The sequence below is a fragment of the Oryctolagus cuniculus genome, chromosome 3 (genome assembly GCF_051225735.1).
Source record: "Oryctolagus cuniculus isolate XC-2025 breed Fujian yellow rabbit chromosome 3, ASM5122573v1, whole genome shotgun sequence".
Taxonomy (NCBI): domain Eukaryota; kingdom Metazoa; phylum Chordata; class Mammalia; order Lagomorpha; family Leporidae; genus Oryctolagus; species Oryctolagus cuniculus.
In genome coordinates this window covers 63,211,724-63,226,571 of record NC_142869.1, presented here as the reverse complement: position 1 = coordinate 63,226,571, position 14,848 = coordinate 63,211,724, and the positions used below count along the sequence as shown (strand labels likewise).

Genomic DNA, 14,848 nt, shown 5'->3' with positions numbered 1-14,848 from the left:
AATTTTGCGTGTTTATTTAATGTGAACACATGAAAAATGTAAGCAATAATAAAATAAAAAGCTCAAATTTTGCATGGGCAGAGATGGCAACTATCAGCAATTTGGTATGTCTTTCCTCACCTTTTCTTACAAATATACAATATGCTCATATACAATATATAATATACTCAATAATATACATTAATTAATAGCACATAGACAATATATTAAAATATATTGAACAATATTCAATAATAACATCTATTATATACTGAAAATTGTTCTAGTTATTGGGGGTACATCAGTGAAAATCAGATAAAATCTTCATTTCCACAGAACATACATTCTAGTAATAGAAGACATATAGTAAGCAATTGCAAAAAATATATAAACAAGTTAAATGTTAGAACGAGTTAGGATTATGAAGAGAAAATAGAGGAAGATAAAGTGAGTAAGGCATACCAAGGGTGCCAGCCTCACTGATGTGCAACATCTGAATGATGACCTTTGAGGACAGCCCATGAGCTATGCAGATATTGAGGGAAGTGTATTATAGGAGAAGCCAGTGCAAAGGCCCTGAGGTAAGTGTATGAGTAGAATATTCTAGAAATAACAAGGAGACCAGTGTGACTTAAACAGCATGAGCAAGGACTGAGTTTAGATAATGGGATGCCAGATCATGTAGGACATTGCATACCTCTGAAAGAATTCTGAGTTTGGCTCTTACTCTAGTGAGATATTAAAGAGCTTATAAGTGGAGTTGTGCTGTGACTTAAAATTTAGAATCATCTGACTGTTTTGTTAAGATCAGAGTACAGAACAGAGAGAACAGAGTATAGGAGATGGAAGCAGGGAGATACATTGAAAGGCCACAGTCATAAAATAGTCCAGAGATGAAGGTAGCTTTAACCTGGATGGTAGCAGTCGAGTGGTGAGAAATGGTCAGATTTTGAGCAGATTTTGCTGGTACAACTTGTTGAATTGCCTGATAAATTAGTTGTACAGTGTGAGCGAGGGAAAATCATGCCTTTAAAGGCTCTGGCCTAAGCACCAGGATGGACTGAGTTGCCTTAACATAGACAGGGAAATAGAGGAGTAGTACTGCGGAAAAGAAGAATATGAATTCTGCTTTGGATACACTAAGATGGAGGTATCTCTTAGAAAAACATATGCATATATATGTACATATACCTACAAATATTTCTGTATACATACTTCTATACATTATTCATTTTTTTTTATTTATTTGACAGATAGAGTTATACAGTGAGAGACAGGGACAGAGAGAAAGGTTTTCCTTCTGTTGGTTCACTCCCAAAATGGCCACTATGTCCGGAACTATGCCGATCCAAAGCCAGGAGCTGGGTGCTTCCTCCTGGTCTCCCATGTGGATACAAGGACCCAACCACTTGGGCCATCCTCCACTGCCTTCCCGGGCCACAGCAGAGAGCTGGACTGGAAGAGGAGCTAATGGGACTAGAACCCGGTGCCCATATGGGATGCCGGCGCTGCAGGCAGAGGATTAACCAAGTGAGCCACGGCCCCTATACACACACTTCTCTGGCTTACTTTTTTTCTTGTGGACATTTTTTCATACCAGGACATATAAAGTGCTTCATGGGTTGAGCTATGCTGTGTGGACCCCATTTTAGTCTTAGTTACGGTTTGATAGGCCGAATTCCAAGACAGGCTCTGAGATTCCCACTTTCTGCTTCCCCACCAAGCTTTGAACATATCTTGTATACTCCTCCTGTTGAGTGTACACAGGGCCTCTGAGTATGACATCATAGCTACTTCCTTGATTAAGTCACATCATATGGTAAAAGTGATGAGATAATCACCCCTGCAACTATGTAAGTTGCTCAATATTATATAAGTTTCTGTCACAGGCAAGTGAGTGTGATTCTCTAGTTGGTGTTGAAGAAGTAAGCTGCTGTGTTTCAAGAGGGCCACATGCAAGAACCTGAGAATAATGTCTAGGAGTTGAGAGTGACTCTTGGACGGCAGCCAGCAGGAAAATGGTGACCTCAGTCTACAACTGCCATCAATTCTGATGCCATCCACCTGCATAATCTTGGAATAGAATGCCAACATCCAATGATAATGTCAGTTGGCCAACACCTTGATTTCAGCCTTGTGAGATCCTGAGCAGACAACCCCACTATACCATGCCCAGACTTCTGATCTGTGGACACTGTGATATAATAAATGGTGTTTTCTTACACTGCTGAGCCTGTGCTGATTTATTATGTAGCAATAGAATATTAATATGCATGTCTTCAAAAACAGACATGGGCACATCCTTCTCAAGGAGTAAGTCTTTGAGAAAACTACAAACTCACTAACATGATAACCCATGAATGTGATTCTTTTTCCCTGTGCAACCATAAATACATCATCAGTTGTATATGGTAGGTTCTTACTGTCTTACTTCCTTCTCAAGGATGATAGAGTCTTGTAACAGAACTAATGCATAGAGATCTTCATAAGGTTTCCAAATTTAAAGCTCAGAAACTTAGTCCTGGCTCTGTGACTATTTTCTTTAACCATTCTGTCATAATTTTCCATTCATAAATTAAAGAATTTGGCCTTAAAAATGCATGATTTCAAACCCAGTAGGTGCTACACCTGAGTGAACTCAAACTGCCATACAGACAAACAGAAGGTAAATAAATAACCACCATGCTTGCAAAGACTGCTCTGTTTGCTCCAAGGAGGGAGCTCATTAAATATTTATTTATTTATTTATTATTTTTATTTTTTGACAGGCAGAGTTAGACAGTGAGAGAGAGACTGAGAGAAAGGTCTTCCTTTTCTGTTGGTTCACCCCCCAAATGGCCGCTATGGCCGGCGCACCATGCTGATCCGAAGGCAGGAGCCAGGTGCTTCCTCCTGGTCTCCCATGGGGTGCAGGGCCCAAGCACTTGGGCCATCCTCCACTGTCTTCCCGGGCCACAGCAGAGAGCTGGACTGGAAGAGGAGCAACCAGGACAGAATCCGGCACCCCAACCGGGACTAGAACCCGGGGTGCTGGTGCCACAGGCAGAGGATTAGCCAAGCGCCGGCCCTCATTAAATATTTAAGACAATAATGAAGAAAACACTCAGCAGGTAAGACAATTATGATTGCTAGCCCCGAGTCCTCTCAGCAGGTGTCTGACAGCATTCAGGATGGGTGTACCTCACTTGAAAGAAATCCCTTTGTAGCTTCTATTTAAACAGAGTTACACGGTTATAAAACTGTAATTTCAAAATAAGGATAATTCTCTTGCTGCATATCTTTGGGCAGAGCCTTTGAGCACTTCACAGAAGTTAATACAAGGTAGGAAAGACACAGAAATTAGATACCTGGCTCGACTACCTACTTTAACTATACAGCTAATGCAGAGCTTAAAAGAGTAAATTATATCTTATTAACAGAAAATAGCTACTGGTTTCATGAATTCCCAAATTGGCAAGCTTTTTGTGCTAGTTCAAACTGGAGAAGAAACTGATTACCAGCGGCACGACTGTGGCTGTGTTGGGGTCGGCATCAGCAGGTGGTGATCTGAAGAATCTACCAGATGTCCTCGGGCAAGTCAATCAGAAGTTGCTGCTGAACATTTTCATTCATGAGACAGGGATCACCTGCCTGCCCCTAACATGACTCGTTTGTGCAGAATGGAGAAAACATTAAACTTCCATTGTATTAAGTGAAAAAGATTTTGTAGTTTATCTATCCCTCTCCTGATAATGGAGTTTGAAATGCAGGCATGAGGGCAACATTTGAGATATACAAGTGTGACTGGATATTACTGTATGTTTTAAGGATTGGTGGGTTTCTTGGGCTTAAGCAGCACAGCCAAAATACCTAAGATTTTGTCATCCCCTATGTGAGTAAGTAACCTGGTTCCTGGATGCCTAGCCACTCCTGTGAAGAGCCAGGTCTACATACTGCAGGCTCTTGTAAGGTAGGATCTGGTAACCCTCAGTGCATGGTTCGCAAAGTATTTATATAGGATTTTACATGTTAATGTAACCCCAGTAGTATGCCAAAGATGATTCAGCTAGAGAGCAGAGCAGACAGGATGAAAAGACAGTTCTGCTGATCATAAGTTCAAGTACTTGTATGGGGAATAGAAAGGAAAGGAGTGGTGATTCTAATGCTCAGGCAGCCTCTCGGAAGCTGGTGTTTTCCACACCCAACTGGCCACTCAGGGAAACGGAATAAAGTCAGGAATCAGAAGGTCAAGAGTCTGCTCTGGGTCTACTCCAAAGAAGCTGTGTGGTCTTAGGCAAACCAGTTTACCTCTCCAACTCTTTACTTCCCTTACCTGTAAATTTTGGAAATATGTAATAAGCCAATTAACTTGCTATGGTTATAGTATAAAACCCCAGAATAGGTCTATTCCATTTTAGGGCCTTCTAGCATAGGTTACAACGTTTTCTGTTGAATTGGGGTCTTTCTTCTTGCTTATTAAAGAGTTCAGTTTGTCAGACTCAGCGACTGAGCCATTGGAAAACTTAAGACAGAGAAGTGCAATAGTGTTTCTGACAAATTTAAATCCATCATGCAGACTTGGGTTGGAAAAACCTGTAGGAAAAATAGGATGTGCTTAGAAACCAATTCCCTTTGCTACCTCTCTGCACATTATTGAGGAAAGCCAGGACAGTCAACACAACAGCAAGCACTTTTTCTAGTGGAGATAGCTATTACTAACCATTTAGTATTAGATTTTATATTTTAATTGTTTCCTGATATTCCAGATATTCTACCACTGATAAATAACTATAGATGCTTTTTAACGTACTAAAGGGATTATACTCCAATAAACCCAGCATAAACTGAAAATACCACAAGTTAAAAATATATTTTCGGCCGGCGCCACGCTCACTAGGCTAATCCTCCGCCTGCGACGCCGGCACCCCAGGTTCTAGTCCCGGTCGGGGCGCCAGATTCTGTCCCGGTTGCCCCTCTTCCAGGACAGCTCTCTGCTGTGGCCTGGGAGTGCAGTAGAGGATGGCCCATGTGCTTGGGCCCTGCACCCCATGGGAGACCAGGAGAAGCACCTGGCTCCTGCCATCGGATCGGCACAGTGCGCCGGCCGCGGCAGCCATTGGAGGGTGAACCAACAGCAAAGGAAGACCTTTCTCTCTGTCTCTCTCTCTCACTATCCACTCTGCCTATCAAAAAAAAAATATATATATATATATGTATTTTAACACACCTAACCTACTGATCACTACAGCTTAGCCCAGCCTACCTTAAACATGCTTAGAACAGTTACATCAACCTACATTGGGCAAAACCATCTAACATGAAGTCTATTTAATCAAAAAGCATTGAGTATCTCATGCAATTTTTTAGTACTACAGTGAAAATGAAAATGAGAATAGTTATATGTTCCTGCAACATTGTGAAGTTGAAACATAGTAAATTGAACCAAGATAAGTCAACCAAGATAGTCAAGGGGTTCTCCAAATTCAGTTAGGATCGCGGGCAACAATATGGATCTGTGTACCAGATTCCAGAAGAAGGACTCAAGCCTTCGCAGGAAGACACTTCTAAAGGGTGCTCTCTGTCTCTAGCATCATTGCAGGATTACCAGTAGTGATGAGGTGAAATGATGAAGCCATTTCATTTTGTCAAGATTTTTTTTGTCTCAAGAGAAATAATACATTAATGAAAAAATATTATCTAAAATGGTTTCCTTTGTCTTATAATGATCTATACTGTCTTATATTAGGCTTTGTAGGGAGAAGGTTTGAGCCTCTAAGCCACTTAGGAAAACCCTGTGGTTCAGTCTGGAGTCTATTACACTCATTATTAACATGCCGTGTAACAGTTGACACCTGTCCCTGACAAAATATACTTGAGGAAGGAGGAAGTCTAAGCAGATAAATAAGTTGTTTACCTTGGTGTAATTCATAACACACACACACACACACACACACACGCGTGCGTGCACTTGTAGGACATATCTACTAAATATCTGAATTTGGAAAGAACATCCCCACCGCCACTGGCAACTGTCTCTCATCTTCATGAGCATTGATTTCTTTTCAATTTTTTTCTCTCAGCATGAGGAGAAAAATGTAAGGTAATTTTGCATTCCAGTGCCATGCAAGAGTACTGTGGGGAAATTAGGCACACGTGGCAATTCAAAGATGGCGCCCAAAGGAAGTAAGGTGGGCGGTGTCCAAAGTCGTTTATCACCAAAGCTGATTGGCCACGCAGCATCAGGGGAGGTAACAACTGATGATGAGTGTGCAGACATATGGCTGGTCCTGTAAAAAGTCGCCCTGTAAAATGACCTTTTAAGTAATTGGTTGGTCCTTAAGCCCTGCCCCAGTAATCATGTGGTCTTGTGCTTTAAAAGGCTTTGCCATGTGCCAATAAACGGAGTTCTTGCTTGCTTGACTTGACTCCCCGCTGTGTCTGATTGTCTCCGGGATTGGGAGGCTGGGGAACGGGCGAGCGGCGCACTTACCTTTCTTCGGACCCAGTCCATCCTCGTTAGGGTGGACTAAGACCCAGCATCTACATGTAAAACCAGGATGTAATGCACCCTCAAATTTGCATTTAAAAATTTCAGCATTAGGGGGTGGGCATGTAGCATAACAGTTAAGACACCCTGTCCCAAATCAGGGTTCCTGAGTTCAATTTCTAGCTCTGGCACCTGGGTCCAGCTGCACGATAATATGGACCCTGAGGGGCAGCAGTGATGGCTCTAGTAATTGGTTTCCTGCCACTCACAAGGGAGATCTGGATTGAATTCCCAGCTCCCAGCTTCAGCCAGCCCAGGTCATTGCAGGACATTTGGGCAATGATCCAGTGCATGGGACACCTATCTGCCAACTCTTCTAATTCTCTGCCTCTCAAATTAATAAATATTTTCTAAAAATCCAGTATTAAAATACTTTGGTAGAGGATCAAAAAATAATGATGGTCTAAATTCATGGTTTATTCTAACATAAGGAAACCTTATTTCACAAAATAGTCACTGCTTATCCTGACACATTTTACTATCTTAAGACATGATTGATTATAACTAGTAGGTCAGGGCATGAAATCTGTATGCTCAGTCCCAGAGAAACAGTTGTTGCTTTTTCGCTTGAGATCCCACATTGTTTGTTTGTTTTTCAATGGATTAGCAGGGCAGGTTACCTTATTGGCATTAACTATGATACAGAGAAGAATGTAATGCAGCTGTTTCAATATTTGGTAAGAGATATGCTAAAAGTCTGCCTGTACATAAAAGGATATGGCATATTCCAACTCATGAATTGTATTAACAAGAAGTATTGTTAAGATGTTAATCATGGTCACTAAATGTGCTGTTTTACATAAGGAAAACAAGCAATCGCTGGACAAGATTTTTTCATTCTCTGGTAAACGAGCTTATAGTTTATGACCCAGCATGTCATTCTCCTAGGAATAGACTCCAGAACAATTCGTGTAATGGGAAACTTACCCAAAAAGAGTAAAACACTGACTCCCAATGTACATCAACACCATACAGGTATACCTCACTTTACTGTAATTTGCTTTATTGCCTTTTCTACAAATTGAAGATTTGTGGCAACCTTACCACCAGCAAGTTTATCGGCACCATTTTTCTGACACCATGTGCTCACTTTTTGTCTCTGCATCAAGTTTTGCTAATTCTTGCAACATCTCAAACTTAATCACTGGGGCCAGCACTGTGGCGCAGCGGGTTAACACACTGGCCTGAAGTGCCAGCATCCCATATGGACACCAGGTCAAGTCTGAGATGCTCCTCTTCCGATCCAGCTCTCTGCTATCGCCTGGGAAAACAGTAGAAGAGGGCCCAAGTCCTTGGGCCCCTGCACCCATGTGGGAGACCCGGAAGAAGCTCCTGGCTCCTGGCTTTGGATTAGCGCAGTTCCTGCCATTGCGGCCAATTGGGGAGTGAACCATCAGATGGAAGATCTCTCTCTCTCTCTCTGCCTCTCCTCTCTCTGTGTAACTCTGACTTTCAAATAAATAAACAAATAAATCTTTAAAAAAACTTAATTATGATTATTATATCTGTTATGGTGATCTGTGATTATGGTCTTAGATGTTATTACTGTAATTGTTTTGCAGTGTCATGAACCATGCCCATATGACAGCAAAGTTAATCAATAAATGTGTTTGTGTTCTAGCTGCTCCACTACTTGGCTGTTCCCCCATCTCTCTCCATATCCTTGGGTCTCCTTGTTCCCAGAGACACAACAATATTGAAATTAGGCCAACTAATAATCCTATGATAGCCTCTAGATGCTCAAGTGAAAGGGAAGACTTGCACATCTCTCACTTCAAACCAAAAAGTGAGAAACGTGTAATCTTAGTAAGAAGGCATATTGAAAGCTGAGATAGGCTTTATGGCTTCTAGTACCAAACAACAAAGTGGTGAGTGCAAGGAGAAGTTCTTGAAGGAAATTAAAAGTACTTCTCCATTGAACAGGTGAATACTAAGAAAACCAAAGAGCCATATAGATGATATGGAGCAAATTTTCATGGTTGGTTGGAAAATCAAATTGGCTATAACACTCCCTGAGGCTAAAGACTGCTGCAGAGCAAAGTCCAGTCCTGATCAATTCAGTGAATGCTGAGAGAGGTGAGGAAGGTATAGGAGAAAATTCTGAAGCCCAAAGAGGTTGATTTATGAGATTGACACAAAGAAGTCATCTCCATAACACAAAACTATGAGGTGAAGCACCAAATGCTGATATAGAAGTGGCAGCAATTTATACAGCAGATCTAGCTAAGATCATTGAAGAAGGCAGATACACTAAACACTGGATTTTCTATGTAGACTAACCAACCTTACATTGGAAGAAGGTGGCATCTAGGACTTTTATAGCCAGAGAGAAGAAGCCAAAGCTTCAAAGGATGGACTGATCCTTTTCTTAGAGGCTACTGCAAATGGTGACTGGCAACTGAAGCTACTGCGCATTCCTCATAAGAAAAATCCTAGGACTTTTGAAAGGATTACACCAAATCTCCCTTGCCTACTCTCCGCAGTACTTGTCTTCCTGCCACTCATGTGGGAGATACAGATGGAGTTTCCAGCCTGGCCCCAGTTGTTGAGGTACTGGAAAATGAACCAGCTGATAAGTTCTCTTTCTCTGGCTCTCGCTTTCTTGCCCTCCTTCCCCCTCCTTCTCTCTCTTCCTCTCTCTCTTCTTCTCTCCCTCCCTCAGCTCATATTTTTGCCTTTTAAATAAACAGAACAAAACAAAAAGAATAAGAAGCTATACTTAAGAAGCATGTCTTTTATATATTTTAAAAAAGGATGGATCCTGTTCTTTTTCTTAAACTGGGAGGGGGGACATGTGTCATGTTCTGCTGTATGTTTATGTACCTTGTGTGAGCTAATAACAAAGAGCAATGCCTTACTTTGTTCATAATTTCCCTTCCCCAAAATTTGATTCTCTGTATGGTCCAAAGTTAAGTGCAGAATAATAGCAAATTTAACACTACAGTTTGGGGGTAGAAAATGACCATCATCCCTCGAAGTCTAATCTAATATGATCACTTTATAACAAATAATTGGCAATTATAGATTTTTGTGCAAAGTAAAGCCTGTCAGTTTGTTCACTTATCACTGATGCTCATAACAGAATGCTGAGAGCATTTCTTGGAAAAAAAAACTGTGTACATAGAAATATTTTCTTAGGTGTTCACTCTCAAATCAAGGAAGACAGAAATGAAGCAAAAAGCAAAAGTTCATAATATCAGGCCTAACCCAATCACAATACTATAGGATGTAAATAGACATTTGTAAATCTCTTTGTGCCAGTCCCAGAACCAAGGTGGTGGTAATCTTCATAAGAGGAGCAGTGGAGATGCTTCTGACTGGGTGCTTCCCAAGAAAGGTAACTCAAAGTTCAGACTTCATGCATTAAAATACAGAAAGCTAGAGGGCAAGCAGCATTAAGACAGCATACTGCAAAGTCATCTGGACCAGCCTCGGAGTTCCTGAAAGGATTTCCCAGATAGGAGCATCTAAGCCTGATGCTTAAGAAAGAAAACACATGGAAAATGTAGTGCAGGAGAAGAGAGCTCTAGGAAGTACAGGTGGTGAGTTTGGAAAATTTAAGATTTCCCTGAAGCGATCTGCAAAGATGATCTGATTGAAATCATAAATTAGGCTTGGATCCCAAGTTCCTGGTCATCATCCGTCTCCACAACTGACAATGGGGCCAGCACAGGGCAGGATTGAGTCTAGGCTGTGGAGTCTCAGAGACAGCAGGACTGGGTCCTTTTTTGTCTCCAGGGTCATGGACCAGCTCTCAATTTCTATAAAGCTGGGATGATGACGCTGCTTTCTTTGGGTTGCAGGGATTAAATGTTTAATTATTATTACTGCAGCCAGTGTGACCATTCCAAAATACAACTCCTGCTTCTTCATCATTTAAAACTCAACTACTAGGACCCCATTACACAGAATAAATGCTCATACATCTTAGCATGGCTTTCAGTCTCTTGGTGATTTGTCCCTGTCTTCTCTTTCCAACCTCATCCACCACAGTCCTTCAACCACATGAAACAAAACTCAATTCCCCAACTTCCTCTGCTTGCTCAGTTTTGCCTGCAGCACACATCTCCCCACCCTTCTGCACCAGAAGACCCAGGGCTCAGTCTGACAGTCTAGAAGAGGAATCTTTTCATTTAACATATCTGTGTGTATACATCTACAACTACACATACACACATTCTCTAATTTCATGTGTTTATGATACTAAATACCACCCGAGAAGGTAAACTTTAAAATTAGTTTAATATGTTCTGTATATCAACACAATGTGCCCACCTAATTCATGTGGACCAATAACATCAACCAATTTACTGTTTTCTTTGAAGCAATTTTTAAAAACATGGCAGTTGTCTACCCATCTGTTGGGAAATGGCTGTTATTATACACATATTTTTATTATTAAATATTTCAAGTTTAATATAAAATATACCCAATCATAAAAGAGAATCAGACCAAGGAGAGCCATTTTGCCACACATCAGGGTCAAGATAGGAAGTTTTTCTATCGGTCAACATTAGATGATGTTGAAAAGCAGATCACAGGGGAAGGCGTCCCAAGAACTTCAGGACCCTCTGAGGTTGCTATTGATCTGCAGGATGTCACAGTGTGACTACTGTACCACGCGACTACAACCAGAGGACGCCCCTTACCTCAGCATCAAAGCGTGGATCCTGGTAGGCATCGCTGATGTTCACTGGAAGGCCTGTTGAAGCAACCAGCTCAGCAACGCTGTTATTTATGAGCCAGTCAGAGTATGATGATTTCTCCAGGCTTTCTTTGAAACTATTAGAGCAGCAAGGCAGGCAGGAAGAAAAGAGAGAAGCATGTTTACTTGAAAGCAAACCCTGTGAAGTTACACCAATAGCAGGGTGACTTATCCTCATGAAGCAGGGAAAAGTTAGTCACAGAGCAATAGTGATGAAATTATCAGTAGCCACAGCCAAATGACTTACCTGCTATACTGTAAAATAATGAAAACCATGGGTAGGAACTCTGTATCATAGATTCTATGACACAGACAGCAATTCTAGTTTGTTTTTAGGCCCCAAAGCAGGCAAAAAGAAAGTAGATGACCAATGCTATAAATAAAATTCCACCAACCTCCTCAGTCTGCCCAGAATCCCCTTAATGGAATAGATTACATGTTTTGGGACTAGAAAAAATGAAATCCAAGAAGAAGGCAAAATCAAGAAACAGACCATTTAAAAATATAAATGTAGCATACAGCACATCTAGATTACATGTAATCCTGGAATCATTGTTTTATCTTGGGAAAATTTTGTGTAGTTTCAGAAGTATGTTTCTTAACAAAATCAAAATTTCCCACCAAAGAAACTTCACTAAATGCTACTGAATCCCCAACATTAATCATTTAAGTGATCTCTACATTTAATTTGAACAAAGAATTTTGTGCTAAATAATTTTGTGAACTTTCTCTTATACTACTTTCACAACAGATATTAAATTTATTTATGTATTTTTTCTACAGGTACATATTGAGTACTGTTGGATATGCAAAAATAAGTAATATGCAAACTAGCTTTTTCAGGGATAGCTTTCATGGAGAATGCTTGATTTGTGGTTTGCTGGGTGATAACTGAAATCATGTGAATGAATGAAAGATACTAAGATAATGTTTTCCCTATTACATTTGTTGGAACCCCAGTTTCCATGGGATGTTAATGAATGTATTATAGCAAGAAGAACAACTGTATTAACATTTTCACCTGAACTGCATTATATGTAAAAACATAGTAAACACTCCGAGTAGTCATTATTGGGTACTAATGTGTTCATATGGAATTTATGCCAGACTGAGTATGTAGGCAACTGGCTTGCAGGGGTCACCAGATGCAGGAGTAAGTGGGGAGCATGGATATTATTTATTAACCTTAATATGAACCATCTGCAATGATTCCTGGTCTGTGCCATAAGTAAATTCATGACATTATTCATCCCTTATTGCATATCACGCATTAAAGGTGCATAAACTTTTTTCTATAGATCCCTGGTTGAAAAGTGAAAGTTTTGATAAACAGCTGAGTCTTGCACTTCTTAGATGGTGCCTAAATCAAAGAATCAAAAAGACTGAGTACTTCAAAGAGAAGATGAAGCTTTATTTTCTAAAACGAACAAAGAATGAAAACGCCCCTCCTGTATCTGTTGACTGTTTTACACCTGACAGAAATGAAATGCAACGTTACGCTTTAATTAATGCAAAGTATAGAAAGAAACATGATAATGCACCTAATATGAGGATCTAACTTAATGAAGTCATTTCTAAGCATACAAAAGAGTGTGGACTAAATCCGGACATTTCTTTCAGGGATTAATTGACTTGTCAGTTAATTCTATGCTGTCCGATACTTTATTTCTTTTTTTTTTTTTAATCTGACTTAACTTTACAAGGTCATTGTATTTTTTTTTTATTTTTTTATTTTTGACAGGCAGAGTGGATAGTGAGAGAGAGAGACAGAGAGAAAGGTCTTCCTTTGCCGTTGGTTCACCCTCCAATGGCCACCGCGGCCGGTGCGCTGCAGCTGGTGCACGGTGCTGATCCGATGGCAGGAGCCAGGTACTTATCCTGGTCTCCCATGGGGTGCAGGGCCCAAGGACTTGGGCCATCCTCCACTGCACTCCCTGGCCACAGCAGAGAGCTGGCCTGGAAGAGGGGCAACTGGGACAGAATCCGGCACCCTGACCGGGACTAGAACCTGGTGTGCCGGCGCCGCAAGGTGGAGGATTAGCCTAGTGAGCCGCGGCGCCGGCCCTGATACTTTATTTCACACTATCATCCTTTAAGTGTCCTGTGATCACAGAGTTTGAAGAATCTGATGTAGTGTGAGCTGGGACAGTGGGAAGAGCTGCAGTGGGATCCTGGAAAGCTCTGTGTAGAGGAAGAACCTGCAGAGAGGTAGAGTAGGGGATGAGATGGCAGGGAACAGGGGACCACGGAAGAAGTCAGTTTTATAAACACATGTCAAAAACCTTTAAGTTGAACCTTTCAAAAAGGGGAAGGAATGACTGGAAGGGTGAGAAAGGAACAATCAGATCAGAAGACACAAACACAGCAGAGTACAAGGGGATGTCCTCGGCACAATGAGTCATCATACAGTGGAGAATAAGACTAGGAGATCAGGGCTTATAAGAGGAGTCATTAAGTCATTGAGACCTTAGTTATAGGCAACAGAGAGAGCTGTGACTTGATCTGTGCTTTTAGGAAGCTTAATCCGTGGGCAGTGAGTGAGAAGAACTGACTAGGAGAGGTTAAAGGGGGAGAAAGTTCTCTTAAGATGACAGCAATCATGCAAGTAGGAGGTGACGATGGTGATGACTCAAGAGGGTACAGCAGAAGATTCCACAGGGCTCAGTGGCTGGGCACTGGTGCCTTAGAGTTTGCTCCCGAGTACCTGTGTAACATCAGTAGAAGTGAACTGTTTGGAAAGGGCAGAGAGTTGGGCAAAGATGACAGACATTCTTTCTGGGACATATTCATTGCTGAAAATCTAGGACCAGAACCTACATCAGTCTTCAGGACTGAAAATACTGACAAAGATATGGCATTATCCTCATGGAGATAAAGTGGATGAGATCACTCAGGGAAAGAATATATAGGGAAATATATAGGAGAAGGAAGATAAAAAGGCAGTAATAGAAGATAAGGGAGAGAAGAAACACAAAGCTGAAAGCTATCACCTACTGTGGGACAATGAGGCTTTGCATAACTAACTCGTTTCACCATCATGTAAATCCTATAAGATGGGTTTAATTCTCTACAATTTTTGTTTCAAAAAAATGAGGTACAGAGATGCATAATAACTTTCTCAAGTGGAGATATGATTTGCATCTACATCTAGTTCCAAAATCTTAGATTATTCTATTTTTCCCATTGCTTTTCAGAAAAAGTTAATGGGCAGGGGTAGAGCAAGAATTGCGAATTGTCACCTAGATAAAAAAACGGAGGAGCAGTCAAGATCAGAGAGAGTTTCAGAAAGATGCTGAAGAAAATAAGCACTTCATTCAAAGGAAGAGAGGGAGAAGAATTGGATTTGATAATTGAGAATGGGATCAAGTCTCCACTTACAGAATTTCCGAAAAAGATACATTAACAGCTATTGAGCAAGGGTTTCCAAAAGATTCACACTAAATCTAAACATGCTGGGAGTCTGGTTTAGTTCAGGCAGACTAATGCATTGCAATCATTCTGAAATTGATGAACAATGTAGAATGCCCTGTTGAATGGTTTCTTGAAAGAATAAACTATGGTTCTGTCCTCAAGGAGCTTGTGACCTGGTTGGGGAGATGAGAAGTAAACACACTGATATTTAAATAACAATACTTGTC

At 40.9% G+C, this 14,848-nt stretch overlaps 1 protein-coding gene across 1 annotated transcript in view; it reads right to left on the bottom strand.

Annotated features, from left to right (window-relative positions):
* The window catches only part of PDE11A (phosphodiesterase 11A), a 451,047-nt gene that overhangs the window by 209,903 nt on the left and 226,296 nt on the right, over positions 1 to 14,848 (bottom strand). The window contains exon 6 of the mRNA XM_051849397.3: positions 11,155 to 11,287. Within this exon, the coding sequence (XP_051705357.2) occupies positions 11,155 to 11,287 (133 nt within the window). The remainder of the gene's footprint in view (positions 1 to 11,154; positions 11,288 to 14,848) is intronic.